General features: G+C 41.4%; 1 protein-coding gene across 4 annotated transcripts in view; it reads right to left on the bottom strand.

Moving 5' to 3' along the window:
- Nucleotides 1-2,418: 2,418 nt before the first annotated feature.
- Nucleotides 2,419-23,342, bottom strand: part of SERAC1 (serine active site containing 1) — a 54,375-nt gene continuing 33,451 nt past the window's right edge. For all 4 annotated transcript variants that reach the window (XM_044760731.2, XM_044760728.2, XM_070484404.1 and 1 more), the window contains 9 exons: nucleotides 23,199-23,312; nucleotides 20,969-21,131; nucleotides 13,326-13,476; nucleotides 11,938-12,082; nucleotides 10,837-10,931; nucleotides 9,441-9,538; nucleotides 8,062-8,244; nucleotides 6,405-6,548; nucleotides 2,419-4,754 (listed from right to left, as the gene is read on the bottom strand). In XM_044760731.2, coding sequence (XP_044616666.2) covers nucleotides 4,618-4,754; nucleotides 6,405-6,548; nucleotides 8,062-8,244; nucleotides 9,441-9,538; nucleotides 10,837-10,931; nucleotides 11,938-12,082; nucleotides 13,326-13,476; nucleotides 20,969-21,131; nucleotides 23,199-23,312 — 1,230 coding nt within the window. In that variant the 3' untranslated portion in view covers nucleotides 2,419-4,617. The remainder of the gene's footprint in view (nucleotides 4,755-6,404; nucleotides 6,549-8,061; nucleotides 8,245-9,440; nucleotides 9,539-10,836; nucleotides 10,932-11,937; nucleotides 12,083-13,325; nucleotides 13,477-20,968; nucleotides 21,132-23,198; nucleotides 23,313-23,342) is intronic.

The following is a 23,342-nucleotide window of genomic DNA, read 5'->3' as shown; positions in this document are numbered from 1 at the left end:
TCTTCAAGTCTGCTGATCCTTCCTTCCACATCATCTAGTCTGCTGTTGAATCTATTGAATTTTTCAGTTCACTTATTGTATTCTTCAGCTCTGTGATTTCTGTTTGGTACTTTATTTTCTGTCTTTGAAATTCTCACTTTGTTCATGCATTATTCTCCTGACCTTGGTGAGCATCTTTAGTATTTTGAACTCTTTATCAGGTAAATCACTTATCTCCATTTTGTTAACATCTGTTTCTGGAGTTTTATCTTGTGGTTTTTTTTTTGTTGTTTGGAACATATTCTTCATTTTTCTTGACTCTGTGTTAGTTTCTGGGCATTAGATAAAACAACTTCTCCCAGCCTTGATGGAGTAGGCTCATGAGGAGACGAACCTTATCATTCAGTCTATCAAGTTCTTGTTTGTCTCACAAACCTTTGTGATTGTCCAAGCTGCCCTCTTTGTTCTTAGTGGCTCCCAGTAGTTGAGGGTCTACCAAGACCTGCCAGTGTTCCAAGGAGGAGGACCTCAGTCAGCACCTCAATGCAGGCTGATTGGAAACTGGACCCTCAGGCAGCAGCCTTTAAAGTATGTGAATAGACCTCTTTCAGGGAAAGACTGGGAGATGGGTGCCAGCTCCCTCTGTGCTGAGCCCTGGGTGGAGCCATGGGATAGCAAGTTGAGAACTTTTTGTTTACTACAGTCCTGTGGAGCCCACAAACACAACCCCTGCTGGCCACCAGAACCAGACAATCAAGGGTACATTCTCTGGGCATGTGCACAAGCTCCTTCCAGGGAGACACCAGCAACCTGAAGTGGGCTGGAGGAAGAATGCAGAGATGGCACTCACTGGCCTCCCCCATCTCCAGGGAGGATCACAGTCTCCAGGTGTGTGCTGAATTAGGAGACTAACTCTCAGGCTGCAGCTTTTAAGATATGCAAATCGGCATCCTTCAGGGAAAGACTGGGAGATGGGTGTTTCTGTCTGCTGCCTCTGCACTGAATTCTGGGAGGACAGCCACAGTGAGTCCTCATGAGCCCGTTAACAACTGTTTCTTTCCTTGCTGTGGTCTTATGGGTCTCGTGGACACAAGCCCTGTTGGCTTTCAGAGCTTTGGGGCCGGCCTTCAGGTGGAAGTGTTAAAAGTTGCAGCACTAGATGTTGGGTCCAAACCCCTCACTCGTCAGGAAGCCGTGAGTTGTGCCTTCCCTCCCAGGTGTATCTCACTGAGCTGGGGGTGGGGTTTATGGCAAGTGTGTGTCTCAGCTTCTCCTACCCATCTCAATGTGGGAATTTTCTTGTTCGCCCAAAATGTACGAGTCACTCAGCTAGTTTCTGAATTTCTTTCAGGGGAAATTGCTCCCTGTGTAGCTAGAGATTTGGTGTCCATGGGAACAGGTGAGTTCAGGAGCCTCCTATGTCACCACCTTGAACCAGAGCTCTTTAAAATGTTTTAATCTAACAATCCCAAATGTCAAAATATTCTGAAATCTAAATTATAGACTTATAGATGACAAAAACCTCTACTGGTCCTAGGAATCAGTGCACATTTGGCTTTCATTATAAATTAGCCTTAACAATATCAAGATAAAGTTTGGATTAAACTAAAAACTGAAAGTTCTAGTAAACTTAGTGTTTCTGAACTCTGGGACCAGATGTTGAACTCCATGACACTGTTTCTAAACTCCAAGGCCAAGCTGAGCAGATTAAGAGCTGGAATTTTTATGAGAATGGCTTTTCTAAATTTGCAAGTTTCTTAGGTATTAAACTGTCTTATATCTTCTGCTTTATTAAGGTAATTTATAATAAAATGCCACCTTTTATAAAGCAAATTTCTAATAGATTTTAAGTGATTACCTTTTGGGAGTGTTCAACATCCAATATGAGGGCACAATCAGTTGTATTAAGTACTTTAAAGTGACATTTACTGAACATGCTCAAATTTTTTTCATGGGCATAAGTTTTATACCAAATAATAAAAACCAAATCATACAATGTATTTAATATAACAAAAGAATGAAAATTCAGGAAGGTATCCCAAAAACTCAAATATTTAGAAATAATTAGAGGGGCACTGTGAATTATGAACCAAGATCAAAAGAGAGAGAGAGATACACATCACTGTATTACCGTGCTGTCTCTCTCAATAGGAACTAAATGCTGGTGCCCACCACCCTCAGGCTGACTGAGCAGAGACCTGCCTCCTCTGTGTTCTGGCTGTTGGCGTAGCCTTGGGTAAATGGTCAATGCAGGGTCAAGAAAGGTTCAAGATCCTCTGTTTTGTAAGGCCGACTCTTTCTGTGGTGACATTTAATTAAACAGAAGTAAAGGGGGACTCGGTACCCTTGAGTTTTAGGGTTAACAACATAATCTAGCAGGTTTTGGGGAAATGTGAGGTGAAGTGAAGGGGTTACAAATAAGGATAACGACTTCATTTTCATCCTAGTTTTATTTACAGCTTGCTTTCAGTAGCTTGCTCTGTAACACGTATGTTTACTTCCTTCTTAAGCCAGATCATTGAAAGTGACTTTTCACATGAGAAGGCAGTATGAAGCTTCATTTGAAATTTTTTTCCAGAAAGGATATTTAAACAAGGCTGAGTGAATTAGGAGAACCATTTTATTGATGGTCTAAGTTTAAAACTATTTCAAATACATGTATTTTCATACTTTGTATTTTTAAAGTGTTTTTCAGGCAGTGATTATTTTAAAACCATATTGACTTAAATCTCACAAAACTGATGGAGTGAGTCTGTGTATATCATATCCATTTCAGAAAGAGAATAAAAAGAAATGTTAAGTGACTTGCCTGAAAAATTGTAGTAATTTAGTAATACACTGGCTCTCTCCCAGACCTGATTTTCAAAGCACAGCTATGATGGCTACATTGAGATTTTAAGCAATGGAGTTTCATTCCATTTACTCTAAGTTAATGAAGAGTTGTTTCAACCATGGGCATTGCCATGGTTCAGGGAAAACAGACAAACCTACCCCTTCTCGCCATGCCGTCCTATTAGCTAGTACTTACTGTTGTGCTAAAGGTCACATTTGCTGAGTCTACAGAGTAAAACAAGTGGTTAAGCCACTTGTTATGTTGTTGCATGATTAAACAATCAGAAGTTGACAGTTTACGGATGACCCCAGTTTACCTTCAGATGCTGTCCTCCGGTGTTCGCTTTGGCTATCCCATTCTACAAATGTCCTTTATCTTCAAAATGGTAAACAGAAGCTTAACGTGACCCAGCCATTTCATTCCTAGTACATACCCAAGAGATGGAAAACACATGGCCACACAAAAACTTGTACATGAATGTTCACAGCAGCATTATTCACAATAGCCCAAAAAACGGAAATAACCTAAATGTCCAACAACTGATGAATGCATAAGCAAATGCGGTATATCCATACAATGGGATATTATTTGGCCCTAAAAAGGAACAAAGTACTGATACATGCTACATCATGGATGAGCCTTGAAAACATCATGCAAAGAGAAAGAAGCCAGACACAGAAGGCCACGTATTGTATAATTCCATTTATATGAAATGTCCATAACTGGCAAATCCACAGAGACAGAATAGACTAGTGTATGCCAGGAGCTGAGGGCAGAGGAGGTGAGGAGTGAAGTCTAATGGGTGTGGGGTTATTTTTTGGGATGATGAAATGTTCTGAAATTAGATAGTGGTGATGGTTGCACAACTCTGTAAATATATTAAAAATCAAGGAACTGTATATGTTAAAGGGTGAATTTTATATAGCTCAATAATGCTGTTATTAAAAAAAGCAAAAGTCATCAATGTTATTTCCTGTTTCTCACATGCTGGAGGTCAGTTAATGCCAATTTCAAATGAGCAGGAAAGAAAGGAATACTTTATTAGTTAAAAAGAATGTGAGAATCTCAATACTAAGTATTCGCTAATATATATAATAGCTTAGAACACTTTTATTTCACACTCTGATCAATAATGGATTAGCTACTTTATCTGGGAAAAAATAAACGTACAGGTAGCAACAGTTTGGAAAGAATTACTAGAGAGTTTTTTTAAAAAGAGGAATATTTGTTCTCAGCAATACGAAAATAAAAACTTACAAGGAACTGCTCCATGGATGACAACAGGTCCAACAAAGTTAACACGTTAGACAAAGGCTTACACTGACATGTTTTAAAAAATTTGCAGCACACGGAAACCCAGAACAAAGCAGTCTTTTATGCTCTAGTTCATTCTAGGTACTCTCCAAATGGGGTTTTTATGGCATTGGTGATGGCTCTCCCTTCAGAAGCCATTGGTGCTCCTCCTAGCACGAGCTGGAAACAGCCACAGGTAACAAAAGGCATTCTCCATCCACAGCAGCTTGCTCCTTGTCACCAGGACAACAATGCCAAGCATCAACTGGCACACGTGGAACTGCTTGTAAATCAAAAGAATCCAGTCTAGCCTTCATTCTCTGGTCGCCACTTCCATGTTTGTGCTTTACAGCGCGTGAACTGAGAACAATATTCTGTTGCCTGCGAGATACCCCAGACCACTACAGTGGATGCCATAGTGACTATGTCTGCATGATTGCTTAGAGCTGAAAGAGAAAGACAACACCAAGTTTCTTGCACTGTGTTCACATATGAAAAATGGAAGATAAGAGTCAGTTTTCAAGGTCTTTGGCTAAAGTTTCACGGATGAATTGTAAGGTACGCTGGTACAAAAAAGCATCCTTTTGCTTTGGCTTACAAATGTTCAAATGGTTAACATCCACAGGAATTAGATCTCCAATGCCTAAATCTGGAGAAAACAAAAATGTCAATAAAATCTAAGGAAAAATATAAGCTTCCCCCCATCAATATTGAAAGAGGCCAAATGGGTAACTCTAAATGTGGATTTGGTTCTGATGAGGGAGTCTTAGAGATAAAGGGACCTGAAGTTTGACTGTAGGTAAACTACATGTGACCAATTGAGCAAGAATGGATCCTCAGTAGATATATTTTTATGCCTTTCATAAATTCTTCGCATGTGTCCTGGCCACTGCCTAATTTGACAGTGAATTCGTAAAGCCTGAGCACTGTCGTCTTCAAAGCCTTTACACACTCGCAGGTGGTTACTCCACGCTGCTTGTAACGACTTCTCTTTCTAGAGTTTGTTACGACACTTCACGATGAAAAGAACAGGAACATCTCACGTGGGAGCCATTCCACACCCAAAGCCCAGGGTCACTCCCCTGGGGGAGGGTGACAGTGCTTGAGAGATTTGGAAGCGTTTCTGATGTTTGAGTCTAACAAAGTCCCCCGAGACAGAAGCGACAAGAGATGCTGGTGAGGCCGGCTCGGGGAGGGAGGCAGTGGCGGTTAGGGAGGAAGGCAAGGCTCCTGGCGGCACGGCAGAAGGGCAGACAGAGTAGGACAAGGCTTCGCCACCACAAGCAGCTCGTCCACAATATGGACTCTGCTTTTGCCTCCAGCTTCCAAAGTCCCTTTTAAACAAATACAAATACAAACCACCTGGCAGCTGTTCTTTGAACTCTTCAGTTCTTCGACTGAACACTGACTCCTCCCCCTGCGGCACATTCCTTTGAGGGGAAGCCTCTTTGGGCTTCAATACAGAGCGGTAAGCCTTTCTCCTTTTACTTAGATAACACATAACGAAGTTAGGACAAAACTTGTTAGACAGACGGAAGAACCATCCAGCAGGCCCCCCAGATACACACTGCCCCTGGCTGCAAGGAGCTCTCATATGGCCGAGTGCCAACAGGACACACCTAACCCAGCCTCAGAGGGGATCAGAAAAGCAAGCGGAGCAGTCAGGCAGTGAGGGAAAAGCATTTCAGGGAGTGAAATGCATGGGTTATCTACTGTGTGCAGAGTAATAGAGGAGGCTCTAAGGAGAAGTAGGATTTGGGCCCTGCCCTCCAAGAGCCTGGAATACATTACAATACCCTATAGCAGGGATTGGGCATTTTTCTCAACCCCAGGATGATGAAGAAATTTACTTTCCACAAGCCTTTTCCACTGGACTTTGTTGTGTGAATATTCCCCACGTATCTTCCATTTGTTTGCTAAAGTTTCCACGCCTTTAGTTGATTTTTTCAGGATTCTGCCCGAAGCTGTAAATCCATTAAGTGAAACGCCCCTTTCAATCCAGCTGACAGAGGGCTTCGTATTCTTAACGCCAGAGTCACTCCTGATGGCTGACTCACACTTACCCAATAAACCTTTGCCATCTAGTCAGTTAAATGAAGTGGGGGATAATGCCAAGGTTATATGTTGGCAGGGAAATTTTAATCTATGGCTGAAAAGAATAATAGAATTCGAATCTAGATCTTCATAAAACTGTCTGCTAAAAGTGAGAAACTGAATACACAAGTTGATGTTTATGATTAAATGTTCAGTACCACCAACTAGGCCTCTAATGGCCAACCAATTTCGAATGAGTGAGTACCTGCTGATTCCACGGGCACCACGTGGAGTTTGATCATGCTGCCAATGTAGGTGGGCAGTGTTTCTACAAAATTCAGCACCTGGAAGTTTTTGTCTTTAGCAAACTCCAGAAAGTCATCCTGTAGTGTTTTAAGTGCAGGAGAATCTGTAAAATTATAGAGAACAAGATCATGACAAGTTCTGTTTACCTGAATCAGAATAAAATGCATTAAGCTTCCAAATTTAGGGGGGAAAGTAAGGTTCTGATTCCAGATGGTGGCTGAGTTATTTCCTCTCCTTCCTAAGATGCTATTAAGATGAGAGTAAAGGGCTAGAACCAACCAGACTGAGAGGCCAGCGTCCGAGGGACGCGTTTCTCACGTTACTGGCTGACAGGAGGCTGCATCCCAGGGCAGTATGGTGTGTGGGACTCAGGGGTCCCCCAGTGTGCTGGCCGGCACCCCTACCCCAAAGCGCAGCCTCCATCAACAAAGCCTCTCTAACCACAAAGAGCCCGTCCCTTCCGGGCCCCTGGCCTCACATATGAAGGGCAATCACGAAGCACCAGACCTCAGCAGAAAGCCCACAACCTCAGAGAGACAGAGCTGGCGAGCAAACAGAAAACCCGAGGAGAGAAGAAGCTCAATGAAGAAACAGAAAGAACCACCTCGAATTAGTGTCTTTAGACTGATTTCAAAACACAATAGATCAGAGAACAAGAAACAGCTCATGGAAAATATAATTTGACTGCAAAAAAATAAAATTCAACAGAAACTTTAGAAAATAAAGTCAAGAAACTCTCCATAAAGAAGAACAAAGAGAACACAAGCAAAAAGACAACTGGCATGTTCAGGCTTACGCCGGGGCCCACTCCGATTAACAGGTGTTCCTGGGAGAGAGCAGCTGCTTGTTAATCCAAATACAGTGCTTTATAATTCATATGATGAAAATCTTGAAAGCTCGTGTATATTTTAAGAGTTGATTTTCCAAACTCATGGAAAAAAGCAGTTCATTGCTAATTTGGAATAATACTTAAACTAATACTTAAAGCAAAACATTATATAACTTAAAAAGTTTTTAATATTTAAGACAGTATTAAAATTGTCATATTTGAGCAAACAATGGCTTAAGAACAAAAAAGGGGAGAGTGATGTCAGCATCAGGGCAGCATGAGGTGCTCCCTTTGTCTTTCCCCTTCAATCTACAACCAGTAAAACATCCGTAACTCAACAAATGTTCCTCAGCCCAATACGCTAGGATGCTGGAGAGATCATACGTCTGCGCATCTGAAGGTGGGTGGATGGGAAGACACAGGAGGCGGAACGCAGGAACAGTGAGGCCATGTCCATGATCCCGGCCCCCTGGCCACAGCAGCTGAGCCTGCAGCCCCAGGGAACCTGACAGCAGCAGCAGAAACAGTGCATACAACTCTGGCCTCCCAGCAAAAGTCAAATTATAATGTACACATGAGACTTCTCAAAAAAAAAAAAAAAGAACAAAAAGGGAGGATAGCAAAGAAAAATTAAGCCCAAACTAAAAATTTTCCATGATGGTCTAAACACAATTCACATACAAATAATAAAATGAGATAACATAGTCAAGTTAGAAAAGTTTTTCTCCTTCTCCTGTATAACTGATGTTAATACAACCCAAATTCCCTTCACGGCAGGAAGTATTACCCTTGCTGAGTTCTTTGACTTCCAGTGAGGGAAAGAGAAGATAGCGAATATTAACAGAGTACTCAGCCAGATGGGACCCATGATGAGGGACGCTATAAAAAACGATTCCTCTAGTATTGTTTATAACAGTATTCATTTCTGGCTTCTTAGAGGCCTCCAACAGCATCTTTTTGACAAGAAGACCTAGCCATAAAGAAGAAAGAAAAACAATGCATAAGTTACTTTCTTTCCCTCCATTATTTTTTTTAAAAAGGCAAAAGAAATACATAAAGAGATGCTTTCTTTAAAAAAAGTTTAAGCAATAATTGTCTGTAGTCCAATAAACAGGGCCTTAAAATACTCACAGGGTAATACTCTTGATCCTCTAGAATATATAGTACAAGCCTACAAACAGGTTAAGATTCTAGAAACCCGTTTGTAAGGCAGATCTTATATCACAGAAGGCACTGTCCCATAGAAGGAATGTTAAGCATTGCTGTGTTGGGTGTCCATCAATGAAATGAACATGCAGCAGCCAGTCTCCCCAGCCTGCTCACAGCAGCCCAATAATGACCACACCACTACGACAGTACTAATATTCAGAAAACACATAGTACCATAAAGCTTATCCACCATGGAAAACAAAGCTGCAATGGGAAAATGCAGCTAGGAAGGCACCTTCTGTCTCCCCAGCCTGGGCTTAGAGCCGACAGTGAAACACAAAGGTCAGGCAGATGGTGACAGTGGATCTTGGAGGACACAAAGGACTCCATCCACCTTTCTCTCGGCAGGAATCCCTGACTCAGAGGCAGCAACTTTGAGCATTTCATCAGATAAACTAGGCCAGGGCCTGCAGGAAGGCCCTCTGCAAGGTGGATGGTGAAAATTTAGAAGTGGACTGGGGAGTGGGCCGGGAGGAGCAGGCCATGTGGCTTAGCAAGCCAGCACTGGGACCCCCAGAGTGGACAGCTGTGATCACACCTCCACGTCAGCAGGCTCAGGGCAAAGGGTGAGCAGGCAGGAGCAGGCTGGGCTGTGGGAGCAATAGTGGACTCTGCGATGGGGGGTCCAGGGACCAGCCAGGATGCTGAGGGATAGTTAAGTCAGGCTTCTATAAGCCACCGACTGCTTCTGATGTTTATTCATTATTGCTACGTGAAAGCATTAAGCTGACAAACGCATATTCCTTTTATATGGTTTGTTACTAGCTGTCCCCTCTAGAAAAACAAATATCATGGAAGGAGAGTAGTGATTTTAGAACTCCTAGCCATAGACAAAAACATTAATTTAGGGAGGAAAAGGGCCGCTATTAAGTAACACAGACAGCTACAGTAACTTCGGTGAGCCCCGATGGCTGACAACCTCCCAATGCTCGCGTGGCAAAAGTGAAACACACTCACCTCCCATGCTATGTGACACCCAAATCAACGGCCTGTCCCCAACACCAGCAGCTCTGAGCTTCCTAAGAAGTTCGTTGCTCCTGAATGCAATGGACTTTCTGAACAAAATGAAAACAGCAAGCGTGACAGGAGGCGACCAATCCCACCGGTCCCCCCTGCCCCGCCGACATTTTGCTATCCAACTTTTTAAGGCAAGACTTTTGTTTATTGGACCAATGCCACATGCTACAGTTTGGAGTCAGGAATAGCCCTATCCTCTCTGCTCGATTTCTGCAACGGCTCCTTCACCATTTCTAACTTAGTCACACTGGCATAACTGGGACTATCTAAGCCCAGAACGAGCTGTTCATTTACTGAACAAGCACTGTTTGAGCATCTACTATGTGTATGGCAATTTTTACAGGCCACACTGGGGTCTCACACCAACCGCCCCCCACACACACACTTAGGACGCACATCCTTTCTCATGAGGTGGCCTGACAATAAGATCATGTTGTCTCTTGTGAGTTCGCCTATCTGAAGTCAGCTGTCATTGCTATTTAGTTCTACTTGTATTTATGCTGAAAACATTAAGCTTTCATCATTTTGGTTTCTTATTTAGAAATACTAGAAAACTATCAAAGTCAGAGAATTCAAAGTAAGTAATTTTCAAACTAAAAGGGAACTTCAAACCTATCTGGTCCGGTAGTTTCAAACTGTTTATAGTTTCAAACATAGAATCCTTTCTTCGAAATAAAAGTTTGTCAGAGCTTCTCTGGGTGACATGGGGAAGGAGCCCTGGGTCCTGCCCACTGGCCCTCAGCCCCCTTCCTCTGGCAGCTACATGGGGGCCGTTCAGAGAGAAAACTCATTCAGACCAACTCTCTCTATCTGTAGACCAAGCTTCCCAGATGAGTTAAATGACATCTAATATTGCACAGTGAGTCAAAGGTGGAATTGGCTACAGTCTGGGTCCTGGAGCCCAGAAGTCCCACGTTCCTTCCTCTAGGTACAATTGGCACATGTGACAGAAATGACGTAGGGAGCCCACATTGCTCAGCATCTTTTTCTTTGCTTCATTTAGCCAGTATGCTTGTGAAAAGAAAAGCAAAAAGCCTCATGTTTACGTCCAAGAGTGAAGGGGACTGCTATAGAATCCATAGCCCTCACTATTAGAATAGTTGTAAGTGAACCACGTTAGCAGCCTGACACCAACACTGTATCTGAGTCTTATCCTATTTCCTTGTTAATTTATCGCTAACTCCTTCTAGAAGGAAGAAAAACATGGTTAGGTTAGTTTTTCATACGAAAATCCTGTCTGTGGCATCAAAAGATAAAACTCCCCTCCATTGCAGCGGGTCCACTTACGGCCTGGACCCTTGCCCCTCCTCCCAGTCCAAAGCTGCCCGTCTGTTACCTTTCCATCGGGCACCTCGCTCTCCAGTCGCTGAGGCTGGTGTCATACTCCACAGATATAATTCGGAGAGCAGGACAGTCTCTCGCTAACCACGTCTGTGTAAAATACCAGGTACAAAGGAACACACATGACTCTCCACTGCCCCAGTTATTTCCTAGTAATTGAAATTCCTAACTAAAGGTCTCTTGCAATATTTACAACTAGCTAAAGATCACTTTGGAATAAAGTTTAAAGGTGTCTAGAAAAATAATTCCAGCATTTTATCTTTTTATATCCTGATCCCAAGATGGTATCAATATTTATAGCATGAGGCTAATGTAGGTTTCAAGAGAATATTCTCGATTTTAAACTGCTATAGCCACAAGCAAGGCCTGATTTGGAGTCTAGATCAAATTGGCTTTTGAAAGCATTTAATAGAAAGTTAAGATCTCAGGACAGAAAGTATAGTCTGATGATTAGAGATTCGCCCTGAGAACTCAGAGATACTAATGGCAGTCACAGCTCTGTCCCTGAGGACCCAGGGTCCATTGTCATCTCCATACTGTAGTGTCACCACAAAGTGCAAACCAATCTTTCTGCTTGACAAGCCTTTGTGAAGGTGAACAAGCAAGAGTGGGCAAAGCCCTGGAAAGTACACAGATATGCCACATCGATTTTCACTGAGCTCTAGACAAATTCCATTCAATGAATTCTTCCAGAATTAAGGCTCTTTGGAAGAAATATCAAGGAAATCCAAAGTGGAATTACTTCTTCAAAATCTTTCTATTTTTATAATTATTAAAATCATAGAACTAGCCAACTCTTATGAATAGATTATTTGCTATATTATATTTCTAATGGGAATGAACTAATACTGGTCCCTGCCCCTGTTTTTTACTTAACGGAATATTCTTTTAGAACCACAGACTGCACCCAAACCAGAAATTACACAACGCGGGGGTCTAGCCCAGCTGTTCATGCAGCACTCTACAAGTGTCCCTAAGGGACAGAAGAAAATCCCAGCAAAAGGAGAATAAGCAAGCCGCAATGAGGCTCCCACGGCCAGAGGCGCCGCAGCGTGTGGTGATACGGGTGGCCTACCCGAGCCAGCCGCTCCCTTACCTTGGGCCAACATGTCGTATGCCTGGCTTCGTCCTCTGAAGCCTCGTCAGTTGGACCCTGCTGCTCAGCGTCCTGCTGGCGCCATGTTTTGAACGCTGCTCCCATCAGGCCATGAATAAAAAGGACATCTGCTTTAATGGGCTGACTGACAGGGGAGAGAGTTTTAAAAGAAGCAGAATAAACGCATTATTGCTTTGGTAAGAATCCACACAGCACTCTCTGTGGATGGTGCTTAGCAGGTTTACATGACACGAGTTAAAAATGAAGGCAAGCTTTCTAAGGGCGGGTGTACTGAGGAACCCCATAAGGAGTTTTGCAAAGACACCTACAAGCGTGCCCACTGCTCTCTCTGTAAAAATGGAGACATATCTAGCCGGGTGGACCGACCAAAATCAACCGTAATGAGTTTAGCGATCAATGAAGTGACAGACGTCAGAGATCACCCTCCAGGAAATTCCATGAGAACATTCCACAAATCCACAGAAGTATTTAAGAAATTAAATAAGAACGTGAGTTTCAAAGTCAGTATGCATGAATGAGATTTTTTAAAATTGATCAAGAAAAATAATGTTTATAAGAAATAAGGCAAATGAGATTTTAAAGTAGCATATTCTTTCTTTGGATCTGACGTATTTTTAAAAATTGTAGATAGTATATTATTTGCAAGCTATTTATAGTACACACACAATTATGTAACACATATAAAATGCATTAGTATATTATTTTATTTACAAGTTGGAATTAACCACACAATCCATTTTCCAAATTAAAAAAAGTGTTTGCTATTTTCTGAGTTATTGTTTTAAAGTGCCTGACAAAAATCCAAGAAATCTGTCATTTTTTCATGTGCTCCTTTCTATATTTATTGTCTCAGCAATGATACAACTGGAAATACTGACCAGAAATAACCTGAAGAAGGGGCACGAGTCAAATAAGTGCGCGATTTACCCCTGGCATAAACTTGCTCCAGCCCCTTCAGCTGTAGGCCCAGGCCAGTTGGGTGCCTGCATATGACAATGTCCTCTCGCCTTCCCATCCAGAACGACCTCTACAATCCCAATCAGCATCAGCTCAGATCCACCTCAAAAGTGTAGTGAAGACGTATGCATTACCAAGTTCACGTGGGACACGGACGGGGTAAAAGCTGAATGCAACCTTGCTGAAGGCGAGCCTTGGTGAAAAATGACCCCGATAATCCAGGTAGTTCCATACTTTCAGGACAGCCTACAATTCTTCTGAGGTTATTAGGGACAAATTGTTTCAGTAACTAGGTATTTGACTTATTTGTAAGGTATTTAACTTATCTAAATTATGCAGAAATCAAGGGAAATGTTAAGCCCTCTAGGCTTTCTGTCCCCACAGGGAACAAAGTGCCGTCCTGTCCTCACCTCGTGCGGTACTGGGGGTGGAGCACGTACACGCCGTCCTGGTATTTCTCTCTCACGGTGTCTCGGTCTAGATTAGCCAGGCTCCTGGCGGCGTGTGAGGCCTCCATGATGTGGGGAGACTTCATGGCTTCGGCCAGCAGGGAGACCCAGCCTGGTGAGAAGAACAGAGCCCTGAATACCGACTCTACCGCGCCTCAGACGGGTGAGCGGTTTCAGATGGAAAACGACGGGAGAAAGACAAACCTCGGCGTCTGTCCACGCGGAAAAGCCCACCCACTCCAAGTCAGCTCCTCCCTAAGGTCCTCTGGGTCCTACGGCACAAGGCCACGAGGTCCCCAGCCAGGTACCCCTTAGGAGTCTCAAAGAAGTAGGAGGGGTTCAAGAGCCATTTTCTTTATTTAGAAAATCTAACAAAAGTTGCCATCACTAGAGGTGAGGTCATAAATGGTAAGAAAATATCATGATATTTTGCTTTTAGCAAGAATTACTAAACTCAGTGAGTTAATACTATTTATTTCATCCTGATTGGCAGTCATATTAGCAGACTTTAATAGACACGAGGAAATTATTTCTTCAAAATGAGCTTGCTGATAGACGAAAGTCTTGTAAAACCTGGGGTTCACAAGGGAAGACTATTTTTTAAAGGGAGACAAAGCAATACTATGTGCAGTACGATTTCATTTATTTTTTGTGTTTTTTGTTGTTTAAAACAATGTATTACTTTATAGGCACACTTGTGTTACTTTATTCCACACACAGATCTGGAAAGAGACACTAAGCTAACAAATAGCCATTACCTCTTAGACAGGGTTGGGGTTGGGGAGTGCTCTGTAAAAAGGTGTTCAATTTTTTTGCTGTATCTATGTTCTCTGAAGTACTTACAATGAGAATCTATTCATGTATTATTTATATAATTTAAAATAAAACAGAACACGGGCCTTGAAACTGGGCTCAAATTTCTGTCCCCTACTTACTAGCTGTGGAACCTCAGTCAAGTTCCTTGGCTTCTCTGAGCTGGAGGAAGCTTCTAATAAATTAACTTATACAAAAACTGCCTTTTACCAAGCCCAGCAGGCGCTCAACAGATAGCAGCTGTCCTACATCCTCCTCCCACTCTTTACAGCAAACGCGTCGAGAATCATTGTGATGACAGGAGGCCCGTATTTAACAATACAAAACAAGTTCCAGGCTCAATAATTCTTTAACAACGTTCAAAGTTGTAAAATCAGAAAATTCCTCTTCAAAATTTGTTAAAGAATGCTTTATAATAACAAAATAAGAATGTTTTAAAAATCTACCCATAGAGATAAACACGTATATCAATGGCATGTACAAAAATATGGCTCTATTTTTAATGTAGTCACAAGAAAGGAAACACAGAGAAACCATGGCACAACCCATTTCTACGGCATTTTTTCAGTTGAAAATGTATTTTCACAACGCATGAGATGCTTCACCTTTTACAAAACATCAAGGGCCCCTTCAAAAACATGTGTCTTTCTGTAATATTTAGTGTTTTAAAATTATATAACATCTAAATACATGTTAACTGTAAAAACAAATAAATAAATTAAATAATGAAGGGCCCACTTTAACACTCCCATCATTTCTCAGTTCCATTTATATCCTCAGAAGTAACCAAAGTTAAAAGTTTGGTGGATACTCTTCCAAACCTTTTAAAAAATTGTCATATGCCTATAATTTATACAGACACCCTGTGGCTCCATAGATTTTTTTTTTTAGCTAAATGGAATCATACTATTCCTACTGGTCTGTGACTTGATTTTTACTTCAGCAATGTGTCTTGGAGTGCTTCCATATACATCAACTTCATTCTTTTTAACTAGAGCATTACACACTTTGAGTATACCATTGTTTTTATTTAACCATTATTCCCATTGGCAGACATTTAGGTTGTTTCCAGTTTTTCCATACCGTAAACAACATGCCAGTACCTACTTCATACACAAACCTTTAAGAACACCCATGAGTATTTAGGTAGAAGAGATTCCCAGAGTATTAATACTAGGTCAAATGGTATATACATTCTTTTAATAGATACTACTGAGTGCCCATGAAAACACTCACTCAGTCTACATTCCCCGCAACAGTGCATGAGAGGGCCAGTTTTCACACACCTGCACCAACAGTAGATATTATCAGTATCATTTTAGCTTTTGTAAATCTGAATAGCAAAAAGTTACAGACATGATGCTATTAAGATTGGTATCTATACCTTATGTATATGTGTGTGTATATATATATATGCAGGTAAGGATAGAGAATGCCTAAGGAAAAAAAGTAAAACAAAATAAGCGAGCAGAATTCAAATTGGAGTATTGAGAATTAATGGGGGTTGAGCAAAAAGAAAGCATAAATAGGGGGCTGGCCCCGTGGCCGAGTGGTTAAGTTCGCGTGCTCCGCTGCTGGTGGCCCAGTGTTTCGTTAGTTCGAATCCTGGGCGCGGACATGGCACTGCTCATCAGACCACGCTGAGGCAGCGTCCCACATGCCACAACTAGAAGAACCCACAACGAAGAATACACAACTATGTACCGGGGGGCGTTGGGGAGAAAAAGGAAAAAATAAAATCTTTAAAAAAAAAAAAAAAAAAAAGAAAGCATAAATAACTCTTTCAACAGTTTAGCTATAAAAGGAGCAGAGAAAGAGAGGGTAGAAATTGGGGGGATGTGGAGTCAGGACTTTAGGTTTTTGTTTTTCCTATCTTCCCCCATTTGTGTTGATCAGAAGGGCCCAGCTGAGGGAGAGCAGCTGACCAGACCACGTAGACAAGAAAACAGTGGCAATTCCTCAGACAGTGAAAACAGACAGGACCCAGGTATAGTTGGAGGTCTCATAGGAGGTGTCCCTTTTCCTGTGATCAAGAGGAGAAAAGAAGAGGACAGGTTTGTTTTCTGGTAGTGAGAAATTAAGGAAAATTCCTTCTAGGGTTTTAGTTGTCTCACTGGAGTAGGAGTCATCTGCTGAGAGGGAGGGACTATGTGGAAGGTGTGAGGAATGTGGAGAGGGTTTAAAATCGTCACTGCTAAGAATGTGAAGGAATGTTGACGGTGAGAGATCCTTTAACTTGTGGATCTTATAAGCATAGTGACACCCAATCTGCAATGACTCTATGCTCAGCCACAGAAGAAGCGGAGAGTAGGTTTCCTCTAGTGTTGGGGTCTTGACAAGGGTGTGCTAAAAGGAGAGAGGGGAAGGGAGTTCTAGGGCCCCAGCAAGAACGTTACTGAAATGATGGACCATCGAACATGTGCTAAATCAGGAGGGACGTGAAGAATAAAGACGAATGAGGAATTGAGAGAGAATGAAGGGTCAGCAGATAGAAGATTCCAGTAGAGAAGAAAACCAGTCCTTGTGGGAGCAGGCGTAAAAACAAGCTGAACGAGAGGAGGATGTGCTCAGGGAGGTGAATTACTGATTTTTAGGCGAAGTGTTTCGGGCAATGACTAAGCCCAAGGTATGGCATCGGGGTGGAGTATTAGGCAACTCAGGAGCAGAGAGGGAAGTCAACGAAGATGAGAAGGTCAAAGAGGTGAGAGGCCAAGGTGTTCAGTGGGCTGTCACCCAGGAGGACTGAAGACTGGGCGTAGAGATAGGTTTCAATTACGGGAAGGGTGATTTTTTCTTTTTTAATAAAACATTGACTTGATCAAGTCTCTGTTCTGCTTTGAATCCTTTAGTCTCTATCCCCTTAATGAACTTGAAAATAGGTCAACAGACATCATCCAAAGTGAAGAAAAAAATTTTGAAAAGAAATAAGCAGTCTCAATGACCTGGGGAACAGAATCAAGAGATCTAATATACATAATTGAAGTCCCAAAAGGAGAGAAGAGAGATAAAGGGACAGAAAACAAATTTGAAGATATTACTGGCTGGAAAGGTTCCAAAAGTGATAAAAAAAAAAAAAAAAACCCATCAACCTACAGATTCAGCCAGCTCAGTAGACCCTGAGCAGGACAAATACAAAAAAAGACACCCAGGCACCTCACTGCCAAACTGCCGAGCACCAAACATAAAAATCTTAAAAGCAGCCAGAGGAAAAAAGACAAATTACATAAAAGAGAACAAAAGTGGGAAGAAGAGACTTACCAGACCACAGATGCTGGGAGAGGGTGGGAGGACACGTGGAAAGTGCTGACAGAAAAAATCACACATTGTCAACAAAGAATTCTTTATCCCTAGAAAATATCTTTCCCTGGATACAAAATGAAAGTGAAGTAAAGGCACTTTCAGAAAATGAGAGGTGAGAGAATTTGTTGCCAGCAGACCCAAAATACAAGAAATACTCAGAAGCTCCTCAGGCTGAAGGGAAAGATATCGGACATGAATTCAGAGATACAGAAATGAAGGAAGAGCACTGGATATTATAAATACGTATATAAATGTAAAAGACTTTCTTTTTTCTTATATTCTTTAAATATCACTTGACTGTTAAAACAAAAATAACAATGCTGTATCACAAAGTCTATTCCATGTAGGAGTATTTCAAAATATATTATGACAATACCACAAAGGATGCAGGGGTGTAAGCTGAGTCATACTGTTGTACGGATCTCACACCATATATGAGGTAGAGCATTCATTCAAGATAGATTGTGATAAGTCAAGGATACAAGCATTAAAAAATAGACAAAAATAGTCTATAAAAAGCTAAAAGAAGACAAAGAATGGAATGTAAAAAATGCTCAAATCACCCCAAAAAAGGCAGGAGAGGAGAAAAAAGGAGACAAACAATAGGGGACAAACAGAAAGCAAGCAAAGACAACAGCCACAATCCAACAATGTCAATAACCATGTGAGAGGCAACGAGACAAAACACTCCAGTTAATAGAGGTTATCAAATTGGATTTTTTTTTAAAAGATGCAACTATATGGTGTCTGTAAAAGATGTACTTATTTTTAAAGTCACAAAGAATGACAGCAAAAGAAGGGAAAAAGAAAAGATATACAATGCAAACAGCAAGTCAGAAAAAGCCACTATTTCAACACCAGACAAAGCACACTTAAAGAAAAGGAGTATTACCAGTGACCAAGACATTACTTAATAATAAAAAATGAACAAAAGGCCAGCCCCAGGGGCCTAGTGGCTAAGATCAGCACGCTCCACTTTGGTGGCCTGGGTTTGGTTCCCAGGCTCAGACCTACACCACTCGTCTGTCAGTAGCCATGCTGTGGCAGCAACTCACATACAAAAAGAGAAAGATTGGCAGTGGATGTTAGCTCAGGGCAAATCTTCCTCAGCAAAAAAAAAAAGAAGGAAAGAAAGAAAGAAAGAAAAGAACAATTCACCAGGAAGAAAAATCTGACAGAACCAAAGGGAAAACAGACAAATCCACAATCACAGTTGAAGAATTTTAACATATCTCAGTAATTCATAGAACGAGGCAAAACTCAGTAAAGACCTAGAGAAGATTTGAGCAATACTATCAATCAATTTGGTTTAATTGTTAGATATAGAATACTTCACCCAACAACTACGGAACACTCATTCTTTCCAAGTGCACATAGAATATTCACCAACATAGACCATAAACTAGAGCATCAAATAAGTCTCATCAAATTTCCAAAGACTAAAAACTTATAGAGTATGTTCTCTGAATGCATGGAGTATTAAATTAGAATCAGACATATGACATCTAGAAAACCCCTAATATTTGTAAATTACGCAGCACGCTTTTAAGTAATCCATGAGACAAAGAAGAAGTCACAAAGGAAATTAGAAAATATTTCGAACTGAATAATGATGAAAATAGAATATATCCAAAATTTGAGGGATGCATCTAAAGTTGTGTAGCAGAAATTTACAGCTTTAGATACCTATATTAGAAAACCATTGTTGTGATTTTAAAACATGTCTTCGAATTCTTTGACACTATTCTCATGCAGAAGTCCTCTTGAATAAATTACTTCCATTGCGTGATTATAAAAACCAAAGGAGCTTAAACTAGGCTCTCTTTGCCCTTGGAACCCAGCCATCAGGCTTTAAGGAAGCCCAAGCAGCACAGAGAGGGGCATAGAAAGGAGGCAGTGCCCTCAGTCCCTCCACCCCTGGCACCCTACTCCCCACCCCACTGAGCTCCCAGCTGATAGCCAGCGCCAATTTACAAGCCATGTGAGCAAGCAAACTTGAAAATTTATCCTCTACCCAACAGCTGAGCTGCCCCAGCTGCTGCTGGATAGAACAGACATAAGCCTTCCCTAGTGAATCTAGCCCAATTTCAGATTCATGAGCAAAACAGATGACTGCTGTCTTAACTGATGAGTTTCAAGGAGCTTTAATACACAGCAATAGATAACTGAAACGAAGAAAGCGTAAAATCAGCAATCTAAGTTTCCACCTTAAGAAGCTATAAAAAGAGGAAGAAATAAAACCCACAGTAAGTAGGAGGAAGGAAATAATAAAGAGTAGAATAGTTTTTATATTTTCAAATAATTATTTAAAACAATAGAAGAATATGTAACATAGGTTATATTTAGCCTGCAAATCCTAACATATTTACGACCTGGTCCTTTACGGAAAAAGTCTGCTGATCCCTGAACTAAACTTCATTAAAATTAAAAACTTCTGCCACTCAAAAGACACTGAAGTGTAAAGTCATGGCTTCTAATACATGTACATGTATGAACATATTCATGTATATGTGCACATATGCATGTACATTTACTTGAATGTATGTGTATATATATTTGTATATATTACTATCTTTTTTCATCAAAAGAGCCAAGAAGCAAAGACACCCCAGAAGCAATAAGCACGCCTAGCACCCAGCTCTTAGTCTCTAATAATCATTCCCCACTAAAAAGAAATAGGGTTCCTTAGAGAAATGAGCCTGGAACATCTTGTTATACCAGAATGCAAGGAATGCCCCCCAAAATGACGTGAGCAAATCACAAGGACATAGGAGCCAGTCTGTCACACTCCCACTAGCCAAAGCTGGGACAATATGGCATCAAATTATTAAATACACTAACAAATTATAAACCATTAAAAACAGGAATCCATGTGCCCATGCTGATAGGAAAAGAGAGAGAGGGAGAGAGAAAGGGAGAGAAGAAGGGAGGATGGAAGAAGAGAGCAGGAAGGAAGGAGGGCAGGAGAGAGAAGGGTGGGCTTTGCTTACAGTAAAATGTCAAATGCTGAAATGCAAGCAGGGAGGGCATGCTGCAGATGGCAAACCATCATCTTGCAACCATCACTGTAAAGACTGAATCAGGCAGGAACTTTCAGCAGATGAGGAGCAGGATACGTGCATGGTCTTAATCATCTCCCTACAGATGGCTTATCAGTTGCAAGGAGGAAAATCACTAATTATACAATGGTCCTCTTTTCAGCATCACCATGCCTCTTAGTTAACAAAATCATATTGAAGGTGATATAAACAATTAGAAGGTCGTCACGGCACAAACTGCGTTCCTGTGACTGTCCACACACTGATTACCTTAGGTGTGAACTACCCATATGCCTTATGCAATTCCTTGTCCCTATTAAAATAACGTGCTCTAAGGACCCATAACTAACACTAAGCAAAGTTTAAGTCTACTGAACGATGAACGTATCATGACGGGTGGAGGTGAGAGAACAAAGGACTGGATCCCAAATCCTCAGTATAGAAAGCTGTTACCTGAGCGAACGATAGGAGAATGAAGATGCTCATTCAAGGCCATATTTCCAACGATGCGCATTATGTTTCTCTGTATTTTAGGGCAGTCCTTGTGAAGTCGGTACAGCCTCTGAAGTAGCTGCAAGCCTCCGTTTGCTTCAATTTGATCACAGTGTGTAGGCATCTAACAATAAATTAATGACAGCTCACTTTATACTACATAAATTTACTAACCAGGTGACAGCATGCTGATGGGGCAGCCCTGTGGCTCCTGCTCAAGGACAGAGACCACACAGGACTCCCTCTTCAGCTCAATTAATATACAAATCTCTATCGACATGGGAATGCTTCAAAATCACTGAGAAAATTAAGGCATAGCTCACTAAGACTTCTGCAATCTTTATTTTTTTTAAAGTTGTTCTGCCTAGCTCTTGGTTGGATGGAACCTGACAATGTCATTATCACAGAACTGTTTCAACTTATAGTGATACTTTGATTGGCTTGAAACTGCCTTAACATGGTTCTCTAGCTTTGAGAAACCTGCCACCTGATAACAGGAAATAATCGTCTGTGCAAACAGCACCTTCTGCTTCTGCATACAAGACGCCCAGAGGGAGATAAGCCACATCTGCGGCCCCACACACTAACCCACACAGCCCACAGCCATGGGGCTGGCCTGAAACTCAGGAGTTGGAACATTTTTTAAAGAGAAAGATCATGTAAAAATAAAAAAGTAAGAAAAAGGGATGTGAATTTTTAATGGAGAAAAGAGATCAAAGAAAGTCAAAGGAAATATGTACATTAAGGTAAGGTGACAGAACTGACCAAGTCATCAGTCTCTCAAGGTCATAGGCAGGCCTCGCCTCTTCCCATCATTAGCTTTCCTCACTGACATGACACCACGTCATGTATATGCAACACGTTTTATTCTGTAAATTTCCATTAAATTTTGTCACATCAACTGCATTTAAAAGTAGGCCTTTTAGACAGATACCAAGTGAGATATGTAATAACTTGAGAGGTTTCTGGAAAGGTAACTGTTACATTCATGCACTGTACTTCCTACTGAAGATGCATCTCCTGCTTCAGTCACCAGTCCCAAGTCATGAGCACTCCAGCTGGTTTCCCCTCATCCCCTTTGCAGTAGGACACTCCTGCCTCTGCTCCGCGCTCGAGTTCTAATCCCACCAGTGGGAGCCACAGACGATGAGAAAGCACCACGCTTCTGCGCTATGCCTGATGGTTCCCAAATCTAAACATGGAGAGTTTAGAATCCCCAGGATGGGGTTTCTCATGACGAGGGCTGAGGCACGTGCACCTCCCTCACCAGGGATGCCTGTTACAAATGCAAATTCGACTCCACCCACATCTACTAAATTAAAACTGCTGGAGGAGAGAGGAGATGGGCATTTTTAACCCGCTTCCTGGGTGATTTCTAGGTACTAATGTTTGAGCACCGCAAAGTCTGTGCTTCTTTCTTTTTAAAATCAAACTATAATCATGACAGAAAACTTGCCATAATGCCAAAAAGTTTAAAAACCATTGATATAGGCTACAATTAAAATTCAAGAGTATGGTCATCCAAATATTTCTTTTTTTTCTATCTTGCCACATCTTTGTGGGCTTTTTGTTTGTTTGTTTGTTTTTGAGGAAGATGAGCCCTGAGCTAACATCTGCTGCCAATCCTCCTCTTTTCTGCTGAGGAAGACTGGCCCTGAGCTAACATCCGTGCCCCTCTTCCTCCACTTTATATGCGGGATGCCTACCACAGCGTGGCTTGCCAAGTGGTGCCATGTCCACACCCGGGATCTGAACCGGGGAACCCCGGGTTGCTGAAGCGGAGTGTGCGAACTTAACCACTGCGCCACCAGGCCAGCCCATCTTTGGCAGATGTTTTAATGGAACTTAGCTACCTGATAATATTACTTGTACAAGGGATCTGAGAAAGGCAATGAAAGACAGCAAAACTCAAAGGTAAATGCCATATTAATACAACGGGTAGTTTTCTTTACATGAAAATAAAATTAAATCTATTTTTAGAAATATTTAGCAAAAATGAAATTCATGTATTGGTGCTAAATCATGATTATCAATTCTAACAAGGAAATGGGGAAAAAAGCAGAAATTTAAAAATAAGCAAAAAGGTTTTCTTTTACAAAAAGTGAGGATTATATCCCTTGAATGAACCAATATGTGTAATTTTTTCAATGTGATCATAAAAAGCAAACCACATTTTGAAAATGTAAGTTACCTCAGAATGTTTTATTAAAGCTTCTAAACAGAACATTTCCACTGTAGCTGAAGGAACTTCTCCAAAGCTTTCAGCGTAAGGAAGTCCATTTCCTCCAAAACACCACAGGCCACCCTGAAAGTAAGATAATTAAATTTTTACTGA

Source organism: Equus asinus, chromosome 1 (genome assembly GCF_041296235.1).
Source record: "Equus asinus isolate D_3611 breed Donkey chromosome 1, EquAss-T2T_v2, whole genome shotgun sequence".
NCBI lineage: Eukaryota > Metazoa > Chordata > Mammalia > Perissodactyla > Equidae > Equus > Equus asinus.
This window is presented reverse-complemented; position numbering and strand designations above follow the sequence as displayed.